At 43.6% G+C, this 21854-nt stretch overlaps 2 protein-coding genes and 1 non-coding gene across 5 annotated transcripts in view; 2 read left to right on the forward strand and 1 right to left on the reverse strand.

Annotated features, from left to right (window-relative positions):
• Window positions 1-331: 331 nt before the first annotated feature.
• On the forward strand, window positions 332-428 carry LOC114043462. The gene has a single exon (XR_003569115.1). It is a non-coding gene; the product is annotated as a Z30 small nucleolar RNA (small nucleolar RNA).
• Window positions 429-4904: 4476 nt separating this feature from the next.
• Window positions 4905-9264, reverse strand: LOC114043376 (peroxisome assembly protein 12). Its single transcript, XM_027862478.1, has 3 exons — window positions 9086-9264; window positions 8251-8804; window positions 4905-6479 (listed from the first exon to the last, which is right to left on the reverse strand). The coding sequence occupies exons 1-3, from the start codon at window positions 9209-9211 to the stop codon at window positions 6080-6082; spliced, it is 1080 nt and encodes a 359-aa protein (XP_027718279.1). The 5' UTR covers window positions 9212-9264; the 3' UTR covers window positions 4905-6079.
• The window catches only part of LOC114043375 (AP-2 complex subunit beta), a 130837-nt gene continuing 118179 nt past the window's right edge, over window positions 9197-21854 (forward strand). For 2 of the 3 annotated variants that reach the window (XM_027862475.1, XM_027862477.1), the window contains exons 1-2: window positions 14013-14151; window positions 20681-20740. In XM_027862475.1, coding sequence (XP_027718276.1) covers window positions 20704-20740 — 37 coding nt within the window. In that variant the 5' untranslated portion in view covers window positions 14013-14151; window positions 20681-20703. Of the gene's footprint in view, window positions 9266-14012; window positions 14152-20680; window positions 20741-21854 lie in introns of those variants that run through there. The other variant, XM_027862476.1, reaches the window with a different exon arrangement.

Here is a 21854-nt window from a genome sequence, read left to right on the forward strand (position 1 = left end):
TCCAATTGCCTGGTTCCCCCCCCCCCCAAAAAAAAATAATAGAGGACTAAGGCATCATTCTCAGGGTTGACACAGGGCAGAGTTGGTGGTGCTTCCTGGGGAACAGGTCTCCTAACCAAAGAGGGGCTGGGGCCGGGCCAATAACCATAGTTGACTGGGCATTTCAAATTTGGATTTTTATACATCAGAGTGAGAAAAAACATATATAGAGCAGCCATAGTTGGATCTGGTTTCTAAAGTTAGGTTTTAAATTTTTCTGTTTGCCAGAGTATCAAAAGTTGGTTATTATGATAATGCAGTTTTTTCTATCCACTAAATTCAGGGTTGTGAAATGCAATGATGAGTGAAGTATAGTCTGACCTGGTATTGCCATGGCTTCTGTTTTGGCTCTGACCAGGGCATGATCACTCAATCTTCTCTCTGAGCTAATCCTGCTTGCCTTTTCGCCTTCTCGTCGTGCTCTTCTGTGTACATTGCATCTAAGAGTAATTGTTTGATATCAGAAACACTAACTAGCTACTAATAATGCTTTCATTTTTTTCCCTTTTAGGTCAGGGTGAAAAATCTGACTTTGATAAATGCCTTCATAGAAGAAAACGCTCACTACACCATCAAGTCTGATTTAATAATACCCTTAGTGGAATTTTAATATGTTAAAAAGGCTTTCTTGTTCAGCAAATGGTTTGTGATATGTGTATGCAGTGGCCTTATTAAAAGTGTTAGTATCTTGCAAACCACAAGGTGGTCCATTCAGTAATAAGGTTTTCCCCTTTGTACAGTGCTGAAAATACTTCCATTGCTTTCTCTCCTAGATCATGGCTGCTTTTACACCGTGGTCACTAGAGTAGAAACAAAAGCCTCTGTGGGCTGAAGTCAGCCTCATTTGAATATTGCTACCCTTTTATCTCTGAGGATGCTGACAATTCACCCTCAGAGATCATCTAATCCATCACATACCAAAATAAGAATCCCCTGTACACTGATGTTGTGTCTCTCCTCCTCCGTCAACAAGCATTTATTAAATGCCTACCATATCCTAAGTGCTGGGGATAAAAAGAACGGCAAAAGACAGTCTTTGCTCTGAAGGAGCTAATGGAGTAGACGACATGAAACAACTATATGGACAGGGCCACTTGGAGCTAATGTCAGAGGGGAGGCATCAGCAGTAAAAGGGGGAGGGAAGGGCTTTTGGCAGAAGGTGGGATTTTAACTGAGACTTGAAGTAAGCCACGAGATAGAAATGAAGAGGGAGAAAATTTGACACGGAGAAAGCCATTTAAAACGTCTCCAGAATTTGGCTTAAGGAGGGAATACCATACACACTCAGTTGGGTATGGAAATCTATCTTACCCTACAGGAAAATAGGGGGAGGACAGAGTGGGGAGGGGGTAATCAGAAGCAAACACTTATGAGGTGGGACAGGGTCAAAACAGAGAATAGAATAAACGGGGGTGAGGGGGGTGGGATAGGAGGAAGGGAAATATAGTTAGTTTTCCACAGCATGACTACTATGGAAGTGTTTTGCATGACTACACATGTATAACCTGTATCCAGTTCCTTGCCTTCTCAGTGAGGGTGGGTGGGGAGGGAGGAAGGGAGAAAATTTGGAACCCAAAGTTTTGAAAACAAATGTTAAAAACTGTTTTCATGTGCAACTGGGAAATAAGATATACAGGCAATGGGGTATAGAAATCTATCATGCCCTACAGGAAAATAGAAGGAAAAAGGGATAAGAGAAAGGGGGAGGAATAGAAGGGAGGGCAGATTAGGGGAAGGGGTATTCAGAATGCATGCTGTCTTGGGGTGGGGGGAGGGACAAGATGGGGAGAAAATTTGGAACTCAAAATCTTGAAGTGAATGTTAAAAACTAAAAATTAATTTTAAAAAGGAAAAAAACAAAACAAAACAGAAAATGTCTCCAGAGTTGGGAAATAGAGTGTCTTGTTCAAGGGACAGCAAGGAAGCCAGTGTTCACTGGATTGCAGAGTGTGTGGAGGGGGTTAAAATTAGAGAAGACTGGGAAGATGGGAAATCTGGGCTGCATTATAAAGGGCTTTAAAAGCCAAAAAGAGGATTTTATATCTGATCCTGGAGGTGATAGGAAGCCTCTGGATATTAATGAATAGGGGGGAGGACCAGGGTAGATCTGTGCTTTAGGAAGATCACTGACAGCTGAGTAGAGGATGGATTGGAGCACTTGAGAGCCTTGAGGCAGGCAGACCAGCCCCCAGGCTTTTGTAATACGTGACAAGGATCTGTAGTAGAGAGGGGGCGGTGTCAGAGGAGAGAAGGGGGATGCATGAGAGAGACCTTATGGAAGTAGAAATGACAGGACTTGGTGACCGATTGGCGACACGGTGACAGGAGTCTAGTCTGAGGATCTTAGCTGCAGAATGAGACGTAGTTACACGGTGACTAGACTAGGAACATTTCCATTTGTGGGGGCGGGGACTTGGTGGTTAGTGATAGGAAAAAAGCAGAGAAAGAAAAGGGAGTTAATTAAACATTTAAAAATACTCTGGGGAGAAGCAGGAGATTCCAGGGATGACAGATAAGCTGGGCAGCTTTGTTATTGTCATGTTAAATTGAATATGCATTTTAAAAACAATTTATAACTCCAGTTTAATAATCTGTTCTTTGCATATTGAAATGTTCTTGGTTGTTGATGTTTAAATTTTAAATAAAAAAAGAACGTTATTTCTTTTGTGGTGGGAGGAGAACCCATTGCTCCCTGAGGTAGCCTTTTGTATAGCTCTTAATTATTAAGAAGTTTTTAAGAAAATCAGACCTAACTTTACTGCTTGCAATTTTTACTCATTAGCCCTTAGTTCTTCCCTCTTCAGCTTAGCAGAGTAATTCTTATCCCTCTTCCTTTTGAAATCGATTTAAGTACTTGAAAGCAGCAGCCATTTCCTGCTAAGTATTCTGTTCCCCAGTTCCTTTAACCTATCCACTATGGAATTATCTTGAGATTCTTCCAAGTAGTTGCCCTAGTCTCTCTAGTTTATCCTGATGCAACATCTGATTCTCTAGGCTCTGGAACAAAGACCATACTGTTCCTTTAAGAGCCAAATGGAATATTTTGGAAGTGGCAGTTTTAACTGTCAGTTTGGAGAGACTGTTGAGAGTGATGGCTTGAGGGTAGCTATGTGGCACAATGGATAGAGCACCTGCCCAGGAGTCAGGAGGACCCAAGTTCAAATGTGGCTTAAGACAATTACTAGTTGTATGACCCTGGGCAAAGTCACCTAACCCTGATTGCCTCCGAATTAAAAAAAAGTGATGGTTTGAGAGACTGAATTAACTTTTTGTGCTGTAACTGGAGAGAAACTACAGAAGACAGAAAATGAACATAGAGGGATCTTTTTTCCTCATAAAATTATTGTAACCCTTATCTTGCAAAAGGGATGAAGAACGAGTCTTAAAGGTGTTATTTTGCATCCTGAACAATGTAAATGGTGTAGGATTGTGTTCTAAGAAGTGGTTATCTGTAGTTGCATTGAGAAACCTCTAGTTGTGAACTTTTTCATAGCTAAAATAATGTAAATAATTATCTCTATCTTGGCTTTGTTATTGATTTCAATATTAACACATTGTATATTTAGTGCTTTTTTTAATAGTTATTTATTCCTAGGAGATCAAGGGATTTAATAAAGAGATATGAGTAACCACTGTTGGGAAATGAAGCTTTTCTAGTTTAGTAAATATTTAATCATTAAGCCAGGGCTCAGAGCTTGGTTGGTTAAGTATGAGGTATATTGAAACTTTATTTATGAAGAAATATATCAACATACCCCTAGATTACCTTAGACCTTGGGATAAGATTAAATATATGTATTTGCAACATAATTGGCTGGGATTAATTACACCATGATATGGGGGAGAAGAGCTTTAAACTGAATTATAAGAATTGAGTTATAAAACTAGGGAGTGGACACAGTGCAGTGGAAAGTGCTAGACTTGGAATCATGCGATGTAAGTTTGAATCCTGGCTGTGACACTATGTGTGACCTAAAAAAAAATCATGTTCCCTCTCCAGACCTCAGTTCCCTTACCTGCAAAACGAGACGTTTAGACCTCCAAGGTTCCCTCTAACCCAAGAGCTATCTTAGGAGTGTCACTGATTAGCTCTGCAATGCTGAGCAAATCATCTAACTTCTTGCCTCACACTTTTCTCATCTATAAAGTGAAAGAGTTGGTCTAAATGATATTTGAAGCCTATCAGCACAGGAGTTCTGTAAGTCTGTTTCTCTTGGGACTGTGTCACAGCCACATAAACTAAGATCCTTGCTAAAATTTTTAAAAATCAGTAATAGTTGAACAATTAAGCTAAATGTTTCAGTTTTTAATCCAGCTTATGGACATTTCAATATGGCATCTGGCATGTGACAAATTACTTCAAGATTCCAGAATTAAAAATAATTGCATTGTCATATCTGGCCATACTTGTTTTTATGGCAGAAAGCCGGGTTTTCTCAGGCATGAATGAAACATGAATAATTCTTCGTTTTTTAGATCTAAAGTATTTCTCTAAAAAGATCATTTGGCTGTAACTTATAAAGAGGAAAGTAAAAGGCACGAGAGAACATAGGATAGCTTTAAAAATAGAACAAAACTTAACTGTTCCCAAAGTTGAATTATCCTGTTTCTGGTTGATCTTTATCAAGCTGAATTGATGCTACTGAGACAGAGCTATTTGACTTTTTGTTTAAACTAACTAGATGGACAGTTTTTCTACAGCATAAGTGTGAGCAACAAACAAAATAGATGAATTGTATTAAAATTAACATTTTCACTGAAAGTACTTCAAAATTGTAAAGATGGTCTAGGCAGAAATCAATTCTAGTTTTTATTAAGAACACAGACACAGCCAACTTTCAGGAGCCAAATAATGACAACAAAGAAAAGCAGCGAATTTTTGTATTGTGTAAAACCAAAATTTATTTTTGGGCTACATTACAGAGGGGGCTTCATAAAAATTGCAGTTAGTAGTGGTGAGATGTGTTCATGCTAGCTAAGCAAACACTTTTGGGAGTTAGCAGAAAATGCTCACACACAACTGTTTTTCTGCTCCCTTTTATTTATGGCACAGTGGAGAAAAGAGCACTGGGTGAGGAAGTCAGGGTGCCTGGATTCTAGTCCTGGCTCTGTCATTAACTGGCTGGGTAACCATGGGCAAATCACTCACTTAGAAGCCTCTATTCTTTCTCTGTAAATTGAGGACTTGGACTAGAGGTCCCTTTCAGCTCTGATACTCTGTGACTATATGACAGTTGGATTAGTGCAGGTCTAACTGTATTTTCTCCTTATGGTTTGTAAGTTTGACTTTCACACTTAAAATTCTCAGACTGCTCTAAATGGAAAATCCACCTAATACTTTATTTGACCTTATCCAGTTTCCAAAGAAAGGCAAATTATGTACTTGTGAAGGATTCACTCCAAATCACAATCCAAACTAGATGGGGCATTAATAAGAACTGTGCTGAAGGGGTGTCAGCTTGAAAAAGTGACTCATTTTCTTAAGCTTTATTTCCATTCGAAGCAAACAAAATCCTCCTTGAACACCTAAAAAACATTATTGGCAGGCAAGTGAGTCCTTGAAGAGGAGCCTGCCTCGTGCATGCACATCCCCATCTGGATCCTTCTTGGGCGACTGTAGTCTGGATGCAAGGTATGGGAGACAGTAGAGATTGAGAGCTTCATCTCTCCCTCTTCCTCCCTCCACCTAACGGGGCACTCATAACTTGATTAAAGTGCTTTCCATATCTTATTTCATGTGATCCTCTTAACAACTCTGTCCCCCTCGACTAATGACCCTTGGTTATGTCTTCATTTAGCAACTTGACTCTGTTTTCATTAATTTCTGGATGGGGATTAGAAGGCATATTAATAGGCTACATTCAAATGGGTATGTATTTGATTTAAAAAAATGTTTTGCTAGACTCTTTAAGGTTGAGGAGGTCCTGAGATGGGTGACTAAGATGGATGGGTCTGGCTGAGCAATACCACGTATCCATCCTATGGCAGAATGGATGGTAGGCAGAGTAGTCTTACCATGGGGCACAGTTGGCAAGGTCATTCAGTTTTCAGGGGAGTACAGTTTAACCAGGTGCTGCACTTCTGTTGCATAGCCTGTGATGGGGCAGGTTTGGTGACTCCTCACATAGTTATACACACATCGGTAACAAAACACATAGCCAGAGGTGGCAAGTGCGGTGTCATTCACCCGAGTTTTGCGACATAAGGGGCACACCGACTTCAGCTTTGGCAACAGAGAGGAATCAGAGTTGTAGTCCAGGTGCACAGGGGGTGGTGGGGTGGGCAGGGCAGTCAGGGATTTGATGGTTTCTTGATTCTCTGATGAGTACCACCAATCTAGGAATTGAAGGAAGAAAACACCTACAGAAAGGCCTGTGGAGACGGACAAGGCAAGGCCTCCTATAGCTTTCTTGACAGCTGACTGCACCTTCTCTCGAATACTGTTAGGGAGGAACATAAAACAGACATTATGTCACAGGCCCTAAATATTATGAATTGTAAGAACATCCATTGTTACACTGCTCATGAAAATCACACGTAGGACTGCATGGCCAAGTTTTCCAGTATCACTACAGCTCTGTTAGGAAGTAGCAATTTCTATCAATCTGTAGTATTTGTCATCTCCTTTAGTGACCCCTTTTATTTAACTGTCTGCACTCTAAGTTATTTCCACTCTCAAATCCAAACTCTGGGTACTATACTAATATCCTCTTCAATACTACTGCTGTCTACAGTCTTTTCCTCTTTCAATCCAACTTGCACACTTCTAACTGATGAATATTCTTTATCCGCAGCCCTGATGTTAAGAAACCTGATGTCAAAACCTAAAATGGCTGCATACTGCCCACAGCTTTAAGTCCAAACTTCTTAATCTGGCATTCAAGGACTTATAAGACTTAGGGTCTACTTTTTTGGCCTTATTTCACAACACTGATGAAGGCTGTGTGATCTTGAACAAGTCACTTAACCTCAGTGCTTCAAGTGACAGAAACTTTGCAGATAATTCACTGATCTTACACCTTCTGTCTACATTGTGTCTATCTTGTATACACCTACACAATCTTATACATGTTGGCATGGGACTAGTGTGAGGGCAGGGACAATCCCCCCCCCTTTCTTTGTATCCCCAGGATTTAGCACATTGCCTGGCACATAGCAACAGATTAGTAAGAAATTCTTGTTGACTGATTGATCTGCATCGTTCCAGCAGGTACCTTCCCTGGAGCTATCTGCACTGACGGCAATTATGGGTCTGGTTTAACACCATTTCCTGACTTCCTCTACCCCAAGACGAGCCCTTGTTCTGATCCATAGCCTTTGCTTTACCCCCTCTTGGTCTGGGCTCACTGCTTAGCCCCTATCTGGAATCCCTTCCTTCTGATGTGCTACCATACCAACTTCAACTTTCAGACCCAATGCTGCCACTTCTTTCAGGAAGCCTTCCAGTGGGAGCACAGAGCTGTAGCATGGAGGGACCAGAGCACTACTCAACCCCCTCTTTTTACAGAGTTGGCTCCCTGTGTGCAGAGCAGGCTACTAAGTGGCAGAGATAAGATTTGAACCCAGTGGAAAGAGTGCTGGGACTAATGTCAACAGCATATAGTGACCTCTTATGTACGTATACACAAAGGGCTGTTACACTAAGTCCCCCAACCTATATAGGTCATGACCTCCCCGAGGGCAGTGGAACCAATTTGGTTTCAGTTTTGGCATCGATCCAAGCACTAGCAAAGTACTGTACTTAGGAGATACATGTAGTAGATAACTTTAAAAAAGCGCAGTGGAGAAGTAGCCTCAGAAGCAGGACAAAGGACACGGGCCTGCCTCAGACCCCTCCCATCAGTGTGTGCTCAGACAAGTCTGTGACCTCTTGGTCCCATAGAGAAGGGGCAGACTTGCATAGATAGAGGGAGTTCTAATGAAGTCACAGGCCACCCCCTTCTTTAATAAAAGCACATTAAATTGCAATGCCTTCCTCTTTCTAACTGGGAGTCACAGGTTGCTAAATATACTTTAATTACAAGTATTCTAGGGTTTTCTAGATGATTCACTGATAATGTAGGTTGTGTGAAGCACCACCACAGAGCCAGGTTATAAAACTACCTGAATGTGGCAAAATCAGGATGAGATTTTAGCATGGTATTTATGAATGAAAAACAAAGTTTTCTTAGCAATGTAGAGATAAGAATTTTTCTACATCCCCACTTTTACCTAGTGGCTGGCTGCTGCAGCCCACCAGCTCGAGCCAGCGCCTTTTCCAAAGCTCGGATATCCTCTGCCGAGAGTCTACCTAGACGAACTCCTGCTAAGCTCAGCAAGGGTGAATGATGCTGAGCCTTCCCCAGGATGTAAAGTAACTGCTGGATGAGGAACCAGCCTTCCCAGGCCATGGTCACAAAGGGATAAGCTGCCAAGAAAGCTCGGTAAAACCGCTTCCAACAGGAAGAGGGGGGATGGATGGAATACTCATCCTCTTCTCTTAGGCTGGAGACCAACTTCTCCAACTTCACTTTCAAATAGGGAAAGAGGACCAGGAATAAGAGGGACTTCCAAAGCTGCTTCTTGGGGAGGCCAGCACTGGCTAACCTCCGGACCCCTCCAGGATCTCCCATCACGATCCTCTTTAAGCCATAAAAGTTCTCAGAGAAGGAGGCACTGGCTTTAGACAAGTAGTGCTGCTGTAGCAAGAGATCCAGAAAAGTGAAGATTTCATCAAACCACCGCCAGAGGAAGCCATAACGGGAAGGGTTGGATTCTGCAAGAACCTAAGGCAAAACGGGAAAATTAACTTCATTGTGTAATGTAATTAATTACTGCAATAAGGTGTTTGCATCGTCCTGCAGACTCTGGGTCTCGGTGTGATGCATCCTTAACCTTGGTGATTGCCTATTAGCAGGGCTCCGCCCACGGCAGAGATTCCGGCACTTGGTTTCCGTGCCGGGCCCTCCCGGTGCGGCCCGGCGCCGTGGCACCTCTACATGCCACGCTGCAGAGCAGTGCCTGCCTCTCCGGCCTGGGGTGGTCGGCCGGCCCCCTCCCCCTTTACCTTGGCCACGTGCTGCAGGGCGGGCCTCACGGCTGCCATCAGACTGTCCTGCGCTACCACCTCGAAGATGGAGGGCCGATCATCCGCGCCAGAGGCGGCCGTGATATGAGCCCCGTGCTCGGCCATTGCGCCCTCTCTGTGCCGGGCCCTGGCGGGCACCAGACGTTAGAAGGTGACGAGGTACGAGGGGGCCATAGGGGAGCCTGGCCGTCCCGAACCTCCAGGAGTGGGGGCGGGGGCGGTGGAGGCCTGGGGCGGGGGGTGGGGCAAGAGCTCAGAGGGGGCCGCTCAGCCGGTGGGCGACGTGAGCCAGGCCGCCATCTCCGGGGCGAGGGGAGGAGGCCGGGACGGCCGCCGCGGCCGGGCGGGAGATTGAGAACCCGGGCCCCATCGAGGAGCCCGGTCCAGAGGGAGGAGGGCGCAGGAGTCGAGAGGCTTTCGAGCCGCGCAGCCGCACTCGGGCCCAGGGAACCCAAGGGCCTTACGCGGAAGTAGACGCTTCTTCGGCGGCGGGAGACGCTCTGGTCCGCAGACCGCTACTCGATTCTTCTTCGCCTCACTTCCGCTTCCGGCTAGGACCTTTAAATGGATCACACCCTCTCCGCCTCCTTCACCTCGGGGCACAAGTTCTAATTCACCTCCTTGGGCTGGCTCCTAGGGAACCTGGCGGGGCTGGGGTTGCCCTGGCCTTTTGGTTGGGCACGTTTCCTTCTTTGCCAGCAGTAAATCAAGTCCACAAGCATTTATTAATCGCCTACCATGAGCCTGAACTCGGGTTCAGATGATTGTTTGACCCTGGAGACCACGAGTATCAGTATGCTCATCTATAAAATGGGGAAAAACAACCTACTTCTTTGTACTGTGTGGATCAGAGATAATAATGGCTAGCATTTATATAATGCTTTAAGGTTTGCAAAGCGCATTACAAATGTCTTATTTTATTCCCACCAAAACCCCGGGAGGTAGGTGCTATTATTATCCCCATTTCATAGATGGGGAACTGTAGTAGAGAGGTTAAGTGGCTTGCCCAGGCAAGCTGGTAAGTGTGTGACAGTGAACTCGGGTCTTCCAGACTACAGGTCAAGGGCTCTATCCATTGCACCACCTAGCTGCCTTCTTGAATGCAAATCTATAAGATTATATTTACTAAGTACCTTACGGTATTATCCGAATTACATTTTTTGGCCAGGTCTCATGATTTCATCGATATAATAAAATTAGGCAACATTTACATAACATTTTAAGGTTTGCAAGGCACTTTTCACATGTTAACTCATTTTATCCTTACAGCAACTTTGGGAGGTAGGTAGTCCTATCCCCATTTTACAGATGGGGAAGCTGCCATCGAAAGAGGTTAAATGTCATGTCCAAGATCCCACAGCTATTAAGTGTCTGAGACAAGATTCCAACTCAGTCTTGCTGATTTCAAGTCATCTAGCTGCCCCACTTAGTGAGGAAACTTTTATTTTTTTGTCAATTCTACAAATGTTTACTAAGTGCTCATGACATAATACAAGGTATGATGCTGAGGATACAAAGAAACAAACAAAATATTCCCTGCCCTCAAGAGGATTACTTTCTTTTTTTAATTAATTTTTTTTATTAATTTATTTTGACTTATCAATAATCACTTTTGAGTTTAAAATTTTTCTCCCCCTTCCTCCCCACTACCCTCCCCAAGACGGCGCACAATTTGATATAGGCTATACGTTTACATTCATATTAAACATATTTTCACATTAGTAATGTTGTAAGTAGAAATTAAAACCAATAGGAGGAACCATCAGAAAGAGGAAACAACTCAACAGAAGAGAAAAAAAAAATAACAATTTGGCTTCCATAGTTTCTTTGGGTGTGGATAGCATTTTCCATCACAAGGCCTTTGGAGATGTCTTAGATCCTCATATTGCCAGGAAGGGTTAAGTTTATCAATATTAGTCATCACACAACATGGCTGTTATTGTGTACAATGTTCTCTTGGTTCTGCTCACTTCACTCAGCATCAGACCATACAAGTCTTTCCAGGTTTTTCTGGTCAGCCTGTTCATCATTTCTTATAGCACAACAGTATTCCATCACATTCATATACCACAACTTGCTCAGCCATTCCCCAATTGATGGGCATCCTCTCAATTGAGGAAACTCTCTTTGCCAATGCAGAGATGCACTTAACTGCAACTTACAGTCTTTGCCATCCAGTCAATACTTCAGAGGAATATCTGGAGCCCAAGTCTTCTGAGCTCAAGGTGGCTTCTAGAATATAGGGTAAACCGGTGCAGTGGAGTGATACTTAGACCTTAGAGTGATTCAGCATATCTTATATCTAATCTTTCAATTTCAGACTTTGCCATTAAAGGGGTTGTCCTTTGAAGTGTCATTCACTCTCAAATAGCTATTGAACAGATACTTTTTAGTAATCGTAAGGTGGACCATACCTTAATTTGTCACTTGGCATCTTACTTTGTTAAATGCATCATAAATGGTTGTTGAATGAATGGATGAAGGAAGTGAGGAAGACAAGCCTAGCAGGTGAAATAAATAATAATATAAAGCAGTGTAAAGTAGCCTGGCAAAATCGAAAGGATTCTGGATTTGTGGTCAGAAGACCTAGATTTCTAGTCTTGTCCGACCCCAATACTTACTCCCTGTGTGAGAATGTGCAAGTAATTTAAGCTTTCTGAAACACAGTTTCCTCAGCAGCACAGAGAAACACTCCAATTAATTTTGTAAACAACAAGGCACTCTCTCCACACACACTCACAAACATATTTATGAGAGCTGTCATATCTAAATACTGAATTGTATGATATTGAAGAGCTAAATGTACTGTTGAAGTTGAGGGACAGGAAAAATTAATGTTCCTGAAAGAAGTGGTTGAAACTTCAATGAAGGAAGAACAGGTAAATAAAATGAGGGGAAGGAACAGGGTCCAGGAACAACAGAAAAGCACTGAGTTGCTGGAATGCTGGGGAATGAGGATGAATTTATTTATCATCTCCATCAAACTCACATTTTTATAGGGCTTTATGGTTTCCGGGCACTTTGATCACCACAGCTTTGCTGGAAAGAACACTAAATTTGGAGGTAGGAGAATTGGATTTGAATCTATACTGGTTCTCCTTTACTTACTATTTGGGTGACCCTGGGTGTCACTTTACTTTTGCAAAAGTTTCTTAAACTGTATAAGGAGAGGAGTGGACTATATCATTCTTAAGACCCTTCCAGTTCTCAATCCTATGAGCTTTCCCAATTATTAAATGGGTGACCATGTATATGCATAGGCCATCTCTCCTGGTAGAAGAAGTAAGCTCTATGAGAACAGGGACTATTTTTTTGCTTTTTTTTTTGTCTTTGTGTCACTGGCACAGAGCTCACACTACCTTATAGATCAGAAGTACTTAAGAAATGTTTATTGAATTAGATTTTCCTGTTTCTGAAATAGGGATAATACTTGCAACTAATGAGCTTTTCAATCCTTAAAGTGGCATGTTATTTTTATACTGGCCATTGATTAACTATTCACAGAACCATCTAATAAATACCAAGAGGGGAAGACTGGTCCTCTTTCCTAGGGATAGATTCTTACATTTGTTAGAATGCCTGAGTGCTGGACTCAGGTGTCTGCAAAGTAAATTTGATTTGGGTTAACAACATAGAAGCAGTGTGGTGTGGTGGAAAGAGCATTGCATCTGTAGTTGAAGGACCCAGATTCAAATCCTGACTAATCCCTATCTTTGTGGCTTTTGACAAGTCCCTGTCCCAAGTTCTCTGGGCCTCAGTTTCCCCATCCATAAAGTGAGAAGGTTGGACAAAGTGGCTTCACAGCTCTCTCAAGCTCCCAATCTAAAATCACATGATTCCCTTTGGGTACCATCCTCCAATCTAGAGCCAGGGATGTTTGTGAACTGAATATTGGTTTATAAGGCGTAGAATTGGAAGAACATGAGAGGTCTCTTCCCTTCATGTTTTTATCCTATATGTTTTTATCGCCCATAGAAAGTAGGCTACCTTAGGGCATTGTTGGCCAGCGCTGAACACTTTGTAGCTGCTAAATAAATGTTTGTTAAGTTTATCCATATGACCTTGGGCAAATCCCTTAGCTTCCCTGAGCCTCAGTTTCCCCAATTGTAAAATGAGGGGGTGGGACTAGAGTGCCTTATAGCTCTGGTTCTTATGGTCGATTATATAGGTGAGGAGACAGCCTGGGAGAAGTGAAGTTCCCACCCATGGTGATCAGCTACATCTGGATTCAAATCCAGATCCTGGGTTCCATGTTTTCTGTTGGCAGAAGCACAAACCTTTTTGGGGAGCTCCCTTTAGAAGAAGGATTATTAACCTTTTCTGTGTCACAGCAATCTGGGGAAGCCTACAGAATCCCTCTTTCAGAATAATGCTTTTAAATGCAAACAATGTATAGAATTCAAAGGAAACCAATTATACTGAGATAGTTATAAAGACACATGTTTTTAAAAGTCCTCGGACCCCAGGTTGAGAATCTCTGCTTTAGAGAGCTTAGCCCAGGCGTATAATCAGCGACAGTGTCCCGAGAAAAAGAACTCCCGAGGTAGCCATCTGTAGAAATGGACCGTTTCTGCCTTGCTTCGTCTCCCTGGCACTTGGCCCAGCGCCCAGCACGCAGTAGGCGCTCAGTAACTGGACGCTTGTTCACTGACTGCCTCTTAAAGCAGCACCTCCGCCCCTCACTGGGGAGAGCACCAATCGGACTCGGGCGGGGCGGGCAGGGGTGGGGGTGGGGAGGTGGGGAGCGCCATCTCCATGACGACCAGACGCGCCGCCGCCGTCCCCTCCAGGGTTCGAGGTTCGCCCCAAGGGATGCTCGGAGCCTCGCCCCCGCCCCCGCCCCCACCTCCCGAGCGGCGCGACGCACGCGCCCTTGACGTGGGCGCTTCCTGTCGGCCATCTTTAGACCTGGCAAAGGGGGTTTTGCGCAGTGGCTGAGGCCGCCCCGAAAGGATTCGTGCCGGGCAGGAGCCCTCGCCCCGTTCTCCACCCGCCGCCTTGTCTCTCCTCGCCTCTCCTTGCCTCGTCCCTCCTACCCGCCGCTGGTGAGTTCAGGCCGCCCGATCCGTGGGGTGCAGGGGGGCAGTGGCGAGGGAGCGGGGGCTGTCGGGGCCGGGCGTGGCCGCGGCTGCAGGGTCCGGGGCGGAGGAGATGGGGGGCCCTGAGGGGCGTGGCCAGGTGAGCCCCAGCCGGGTGGGGTGGGGTGGGGTGGTGTTCTGGGGGATTGCAGCCCGGGGGATGCCCGCCGCCGGACTCATTCAATTAGCGCTAGCCGACCTCCGACCCCTGATTCGGGCTGCCGGGGCAGCTGCAGCCCCCCGAGCTCCCGGGAAGAGGAGGGGGCGATGAAGAGCAGGCTGGAGGGCGCGGGGCTCTCCCGGGGCCCCTGTGTGCAGACCGGGCCGGGCCGGGCAGGGCCTGAGCCTAACCGGGCTGAGCCGGCGCGGGCGGAGCGCTGCAGAAATCCACCCTCTCTTCTCCCTGTCCTCCTCCTCCTCTCTTCCTGTTCCCTCGGCTCTCTCGCCTTCCCTCCTTCCCCCTTCTCTTTCCCTCTCTCCTCTCTTCCTCCTCCTTGTGGTTCTATTCTCTCTTTCCCTCCCTCCTTCTCTCCGTTCCTGTTCTCTCGTCTTTCTCCCTCCCCCTTCTCTCTTTTTCCCTCTCCTCGTTCTCTCTGTTCTCCCTCTTCTCTCCCTCCTCTCACTTCTTCCTTCTTTCCTTCCTTCTTTCTCTCCCTCATTTCTCTTCTCTTTCTCCTCTCCCTTTTTCTCTTCTCTCTCCCTCCCTCTCCTCTTTTTCTCTCTATTATCCCTATTCTCTTCTTTCTTCAATATTTCTTTACACTCTTTTCTCTCTCTCCTCTTTTCTGTGTGTCTCCCTCTGTCTCCTCTATCCCTTTAATCACAAAGACCCCGTGAATTAGATTATTTTACAGATGGGAAACTGAGGCCTCGAGAATTTTTTTTTCAACAACACCCGTGGTCACATAACTTACGGGTGAGAAGTAGGGGTGCCAATGCAGGTCTTGGTTGGGGTGGTTAGGGAAGGGAGTGGGCTATTGGCAGATAGGAACACTGTTATGTTTGCCGTTCCAGCCTGTTTTATGTCCGTCAGGCTTTAGGAGCTGCGGGAAGGACTGTTAGAGGAGCCAGTTTAAATTCCTGCGGGGAGGGAGTTAAAGAGCAAGCAGGCACTTAGTAAATGCTATTTGAATTGTGTTGAATTAAATTTAACCCAGAAAAATGCACACCCTATTTCATATTATGGAAAATTCAGATCATAGGATTTAGGCCTGGAAGTGACTTTAAAGAACATGAGATACCCTTCAGTTCTACAAACATTAAGTGCCTACTGCATACAAGATACTGCTAACTCATTTTAGATGGGAGAAAATTTGAGTTTTTAAAAAAATTTTCAGATACTTTGGGGCTCAGTTATATCCCCTGGGTTTACATTGAAGGTGGGGTGAAGGGGGGTAAAGGGAGAGAGGGAGGGGGAGGGGGGAGAGAAAAAGAGAGAGAGAGAGAGAAAGTGTGAGTGTGAGATTAGGTGTAGTTTATTGGGTTCACCTGGTTGCTTGTAGTTCCCAGGGTCCTTATTAAACACTTTTAACCTTTTAAGGGAAGTACTCTCCAAATATCAAGCATCATCATCATTTTGGTTGTTGAAAAGATGGAAAGAAAGTGAAATTTGCTCAGGACTGGCTGAATGACTGGGGAACTGGAGATCTTAATGAGGAAAAATGTAAATTATTAATTGTCTTCTTTGGATGCCTCTATGCTTAGCCTCTGGGCTCACTTACAAAGTAATAATAGAAAGCATCTCACTAAGGAGATAAAGAATGCTAGGAAAAAATCCTTTTCAAAGGCTGACTAAGTGTGGTGGTTAGGTGAGAGCTGTTGGAAGTATCACAATTCAGACTCCTCCTTGGCAGAAAAGTAATTGTGTTAATTCTCAGTGAAGCTGTATGCATGTGAGGTGGAATTTAAGGAAACGTTGACATTTGGGCTGTAAATGAAGCAACTTACTGGGAATAAAATGAGACTAGGTTAGGAGTTCTTAGCCTGGAGGTTGGGAACTTGGAGATATATATATATATATATATATACACACACGTACACACACTCATCCACTGTATATCGATATATTTGCTTTCCTTTGTGATTTTTTGTATTTTGTGCATATAAAAACATTCTGAGAAAGGATCTGTAGGCCTCACCAGACTTGTGCCGAAGGGATCCAAAACATAACAAAAGTTAAGAACCCCTGGAATATAGTTCTCTCCTTCCCCCTCCCCCACACTCCTTCCCTTCCCCTTTCCCATTTCTTTTAAACACTATTTGGAATCTAGTTTGCAAACAGTATGCATGTGGTTTTAACCACAAGGAATGAACTAGATAAAATTAATGTTTCTACCCAGGTCTATTGCTTCTTATATTGAGAATGTTGAATTTGTTTGCTTTATAGCTTACTTTGTACATTTAAATAGAAGTCACAATGGATAGCTTTGTTTGTTCAAGGTACCAAGGCTATATAAGTTCCTGTTGTGTGTAAGGTTTCAGGGGATACAAAGATGGGAGTGGGGAGACCCACTTTGCTGTCAAGATTTTGGTCTAGTGGAGACTAAAACCTATATACAGATAGCTGTGCTATTAATTAGAATGGCAGAAGTTAGAGAAGGATAAGAGACTGGCATGAGAGATTTGCAGGGGCACAGTTCATTTTTAGCTGTGTTGTACAGTGATTCATTATGAGCTAGCTGTTATCGGTAAGGTGCCATTTTCTCTTTATGAATTTCATTCAGTGTTTGATTAGAGGCAGACTCTACTATGCCATAATAGTCTTCATCTTTGGAATGAGAAGTTGCTAGAATGCCTTGACATAACATTTTGGCTAAATCTTTGACTAATTTCTTTGAGCATGAATCCTTCCAGGATAAAAGCCCTGGTTTTTGTGAAAGGAAGGGCTTAGTAGAATTTCTGACTGGATTAGCTAGCATTTCCTAGAACTTTTTGGTGTCAGGACCCCTTTATACTCTTAAAAATTATTAAGGACCCCAAAGAACTTTTGTTTATGTAGGTTATAGCCATCAAATATTTACCATATTAGAAATTGAAACTGATACCATTTAAAATGTTTATTAATTTATTAAAATGGCAATAATAACCCATTGCATGTTAACATGTTGACATTGCTATGAAGAATTTTTTAAAACAAAAATTAGTGAAAAGAGTGGCATTGTTTTATATATTCTTGGAAATCTCTTTAATATCGGACTTAATACTGGATTCTCATATCTCTTGCATTAAATCTGCCTTAATAAGTCATTTTGGTTGAAGTATATGAAAAAAAAATCTGGCTTCTAAAGATATGTAGTTGGAAAGGGGAGGAATATTTTAATAGGAAAATAATCCCTTAGTATTATGAAGCACTGGACTTGGAGTCAGGAAGACCCGAGTTCAGATATGACCTTAGACACTTCCTAGCTGTCTGGGCAAGTCACCTAATCCCATTTGCCTTGGTTTCCTCCTCTGTCAAATGAGCTGGAAAAGGAAATGGCAAAACACTCCCAATATCTTTGCCAAGAAAACCCCAAATGGGATCACAAAGAGTAGGACACAACTGAAATGATCTAACAACAACAAGTTATTGTGAAAATAGTTTTGATCTCTCAGACTCCCTCAGAGCACTCCTTGAGAATTCAGGTGGGGCAGCTGGGTTGCACAGTGGATAGAGCACTGGCCCTGGAGTCAGGAGGACCTGAGTTCAAATCCGGCCTCAGACCAAACACTTGACACTTAACTAGCTGTGTGACCCTGGGCAAGTCACTTAACCCCAATTGCCTTTAAAAAAAGCGGGGGGAGACAATTCAGCTGCAAATCAAGTGATTTGAATTGCCCAGGGTTACACAGCCAGTATATATCAAAGGCAGAATTCGAACCCTCAGATCTTCCTGACTCCAAGTCATATTCCCAGCTGTTAGGTTATGAAAAATACAGATGGTTGCTACTGAACAGGGAAGCTCTTATTGAAGTCAGTGGTGACCTGTTCATCCTGTGCTGGAACCAGGAAGGTGGAGCAGAAGGGGAGTGTGGGATGGAACTCAGGGGTCATGGAACTTATTTGTATTTATGAGGAGTGTCTCCCCAACCCCCCCCCCAAGAGTTTTTTTCCTAGACAGACGTAATGGCTTGTGTATAGTAGGCTTTATGTACAAGTAATTAATTGGTTTTTATCTTAAGTAAGGTAAAGCAGAGGGCCTAGGAACAGAAGCTGTGAAGCATCTTGGGAAGGTACAGTGTACCTGGGGACCCTGGTCCTGATAGGAGTGGGGAGGGCCACTGCTGCAAATACTGCCCCCTTCAATCCCCGTTGAACTTTCCACATTGACAAGGAGGGACCGTGAAAGGGGAATGACCAGAGTTGGGGGAGAATTAGCAGCCAGCCTGAAGTCTCCACTCAGCCTAGGACAAGGGTGAGGAATCTGTGGCCCTCTAGGTCCTCAAATGTGGCCCTTTGACTGAACCCAAACTCGACAGAACAAATGCCCTTAGTAAAAGGATTTGTTCTGTAAAACTTGGACTCAGTCAAAAGGCCTCACTCAAGGACCTAGAAAGCCATATGTGGCCTTGAGGCCACAGGTTCTTCACCCTTGGCCTTGTGAGGCCCTGTGAAGAACCATGGCCCTGGACTTTGGCTTTTAGGCACATTCCCTAAGCCGCTCTGTCTTTATCTCTCCTATGTCAGTCCCTTCTCCCTTCAGAAATGCCCAGCTCTCCCCATCCTTAAAAAAAAAAAGCAACTCTCACTACACCTTACAGTCCCTTCAAGCTATCTGTTTCTTAGCCAGAGCCCTAGAAAAAAATCTGTCTATACTCGCTGCTGCTGATTTCTCTAATTTCCTCAGTCCTTTGCAGTCTGACTTCTAGACCTCATCACTTGATTGCAACTGCTGTTACTAAAGGGATCAGGGGTGTCTTAATTTCCAAGTCCAATTGTCCTTTTTCAGTCTTGATCTTTTTTCTACCTAACGTCTAGATTTGACACCATTGAGCACTCTTCTCCTTGATATTTTCTTTGTACTCTCCTGGTTTTCCTTCTACCTGTCTGTTTCTTCTTTGTTTCTTTTGTTGGCTCATCATCCAGACCACTTTACCTAAAAGTTCCCCACGACTGTCCTGGGCCCTCTTCTCCTATGTCTGCATTATCTCTCTTGGTGATTTTATCAGCTCCCCTCCCAGATTGATAGATCAAAGTCTAATCTCTGAATGTCCTGGAGACATCTCAAACTCAACATATTCAAAAGCAACTCATCTTTCCTGCCACACCCCCTCCTCTTCAGACTTCCCTCTTTCAGTTGAAGGCACCACCATTCTTCCAATCTCCAAGGTCTATAACTTCAACGTTATTCTTTTCTCCTCACACTTCCTCACCTCACAGTCAGTTGCCAAATGATGTTTGTTTATGTGGTTATTATGTATTTATGGTTTTATGTGGTTCATACCTCTACAACATTTCTTGTATCCAGCTCCTCCCATCTCCCAAAACCACCATCTTAGCTCAGGCTCTCCTTGCCTCTTGTCTAGATTTTTGTAGTGGTATCCTCATTGGCCTCTTGCCCCACTTGAGTTATCTTCCATAATGCTGCTAAAGTGACTTTTTCTAAGCACAGATCCGACCGTGTTATTTTCTTACCCTGTAGAACCCTGGGGCACACTATAGCCTAATGAACTGTCACATCAAGAGGTAACTTCAAGTTTTGAAAGCATTTTTATTGCCTGCTGGATAAAATATAAACTCCTCTGCTTAGTTTTTAAAGACCTTTAACAGTGTGGTCCCAACCTATTGTTCCTGCCCTCTTGTATATGACTCCTATGGTACTCTGCATCTAGCCAAACTAGCTTCTTCTCTGCTTCTTAGACACAGCAACACCCACATCTCCTCTCCATGCCTTTGCAATAGTCATCCTCTGTAACTAGAATGAGCTCCCTCATCACCCCATTTCATGGAAGCCCTCTTTCCCTTAAAGGCTTACCCCACATACCACCTTCTAGGTGAATCATTTCCTGATCTGTAATTGCTTGTGTCTTCCTTCCCAACTAAGTTATGTTTAACCACTTTGTATTTATTCTCTTTGCTTGTTTTGCTTAAACTCACATGTTCTTTTTGCCTCTCCCACTAGAGTATAAGCCCCTTGCAAGCAGGGAATTGGGTATCTGCAACCTCATCACCTAGCACATAGTAGGTGCTGAAAGAATGCTTGTTGATTGGATTGATCTAAAAGCATAGAGGAAAAACAGATTTTCCTAGAAAGAAAATAATAGGAAAAGAGCATTTTTCCAAATAAATTTGCCGTTTTTTTCAAAAAGGTATAGCTTTAGCTTTTGAAGCATTCTTGGATGATATTGTAGAGTTGTTAAGGCAGGCTCAATAGTTTATCTTCTACTGTCTTTGACTTTAGGACATCAGTGTTGGGTTTTTTTTTTTGTTTTTTTTTTTTTTCCCACGCACTTGCAGTGCTGGGTGTTCTGGCAGGAGCAGCTTTATGTTGGTTAAAGGAATCTTCTCTCATTGCAGGTATACCTTAAAGAGCTGGAAAAATGACTGACTCCAAGTATTTCACAACCAATAAAAAAGGTAAGGCCAGGTAAATGTGTGAGATTTTCATGGAAATAATAAGGTGTCATTCCCTCCAGCTAAGGTTTTGGCTGAACTAGACCCACCAGTGGATAAGGTGAGGTTTATTTGACGTATCTTTAGCTACAATACTGTTCTAGAGAAACCTCTTGGTGTTTGAATGTGACAGTAAGCCTGTGTAAGGTAATCCCAGTGTTTCCGGATGGTAAAAAAGGTAGAATTGCCCAACTATCTTTGTCTCCTCTTGGCTTGGGAGGAAGAGGGGAAAATCTCCTGTCCATTTGGCTACAAAAGCTGAAGAAATGATTTGCTCGCATGTCGGAGTGATCATTCTGCCGGATCATTTTAGGTTCAGGTTGGATGAGAGGTGATCTGTAAGGTTCCTTCCCTGTCAAAGATTCTTTGTTCCCAAAGACAGCCTGGCAGAATAGGCTCTGGTTCTCAGATCGTGCACTGAGAGTTAAGTCAGGTGCCCCATTCTGGCCAATTGATGCTCCTCTGAGCTGGATACGGATTTTTCCATCCGAGTATAGAAGTACGAGCACTGGCTGAGAGCTCTCCTTCAAAAACCCTCTCTTCTAAAAATATGACTTTGAACCACCCACTTGAGAGCTGTGGCTAGCTTCCCTTTTCTGAGCTCACTTGGGTTAGGCAGCTTATCCTTTTTAGTCATTGGTTTTACTGTCTAAGATAAACTTCCAGCCTAGGAATCTTGGTGCAATGGGGAAAAACACTACATCTGAAGTCAGAGGGCCTTGTTTGGAATCTTGGCTTTGCCAGTCCCTCTGTGTCTTTGGGGGAGTCATTTAACCTCCTTTACCTATAAAATAGAAGAGTTGGCCCAGATGATCTCTCTGGTCCCTTCCAGCACTAAATCTGTGGTCCTATGATATCAGTAGGGTTCCACAACATGAATAAAACTGGGTTGTTCCTGTCTCTTCAGTGCTATATATGCAGAACTTTAACTGCACTTTGTGGATAAGTTTCTCTTCTGATAGATATGGGAAATTATCCTGAATAGTACTCGTTCCTGTGTTGGGTGTAATCAGTAGAGCCCAAAGACATCGGGGGCATACTTAGAAGACCCAAATACAGTTTAGTGCCATCCTCATGG

The sequence above is a fragment of the Vombatus ursinus genome, unplaced genomic scaffold, assembly GCF_900497805.2.
Source record: "Vombatus ursinus unplaced genomic scaffold, bare-nosed wombat genome assembly UNPS02014768.1, whole genome shotgun sequence".
Lineage (NCBI taxonomy): Eukaryota > Metazoa > Chordata > Mammalia > Diprotodontia > Vombatidae > Vombatus > Vombatus ursinus.

Coding starts and splice junctions, on each gene's coding strand:
- LOC114043376 (XM_027862478.1), bottom strand. CDS start 9,211: ATGGCCGAGCACGGGGCTCATATCACGGCCGCCTCTGGCGCGGATGAT. Junction 8,805..9,085: donor CCCTGCAGCACGTGGCCAAG/GTAAAGGGGGAG, acceptor GTTTTGCCTTAG/GTTCTTGCAGAATCCAACCC. Junction 6,480..8,250: donor CTGCAGCAGCCAGCCACTAG/GTAAAAGTGGGG, acceptor CCTCCCTAACAG/TATTCGAGAGAAGGTGCAGT.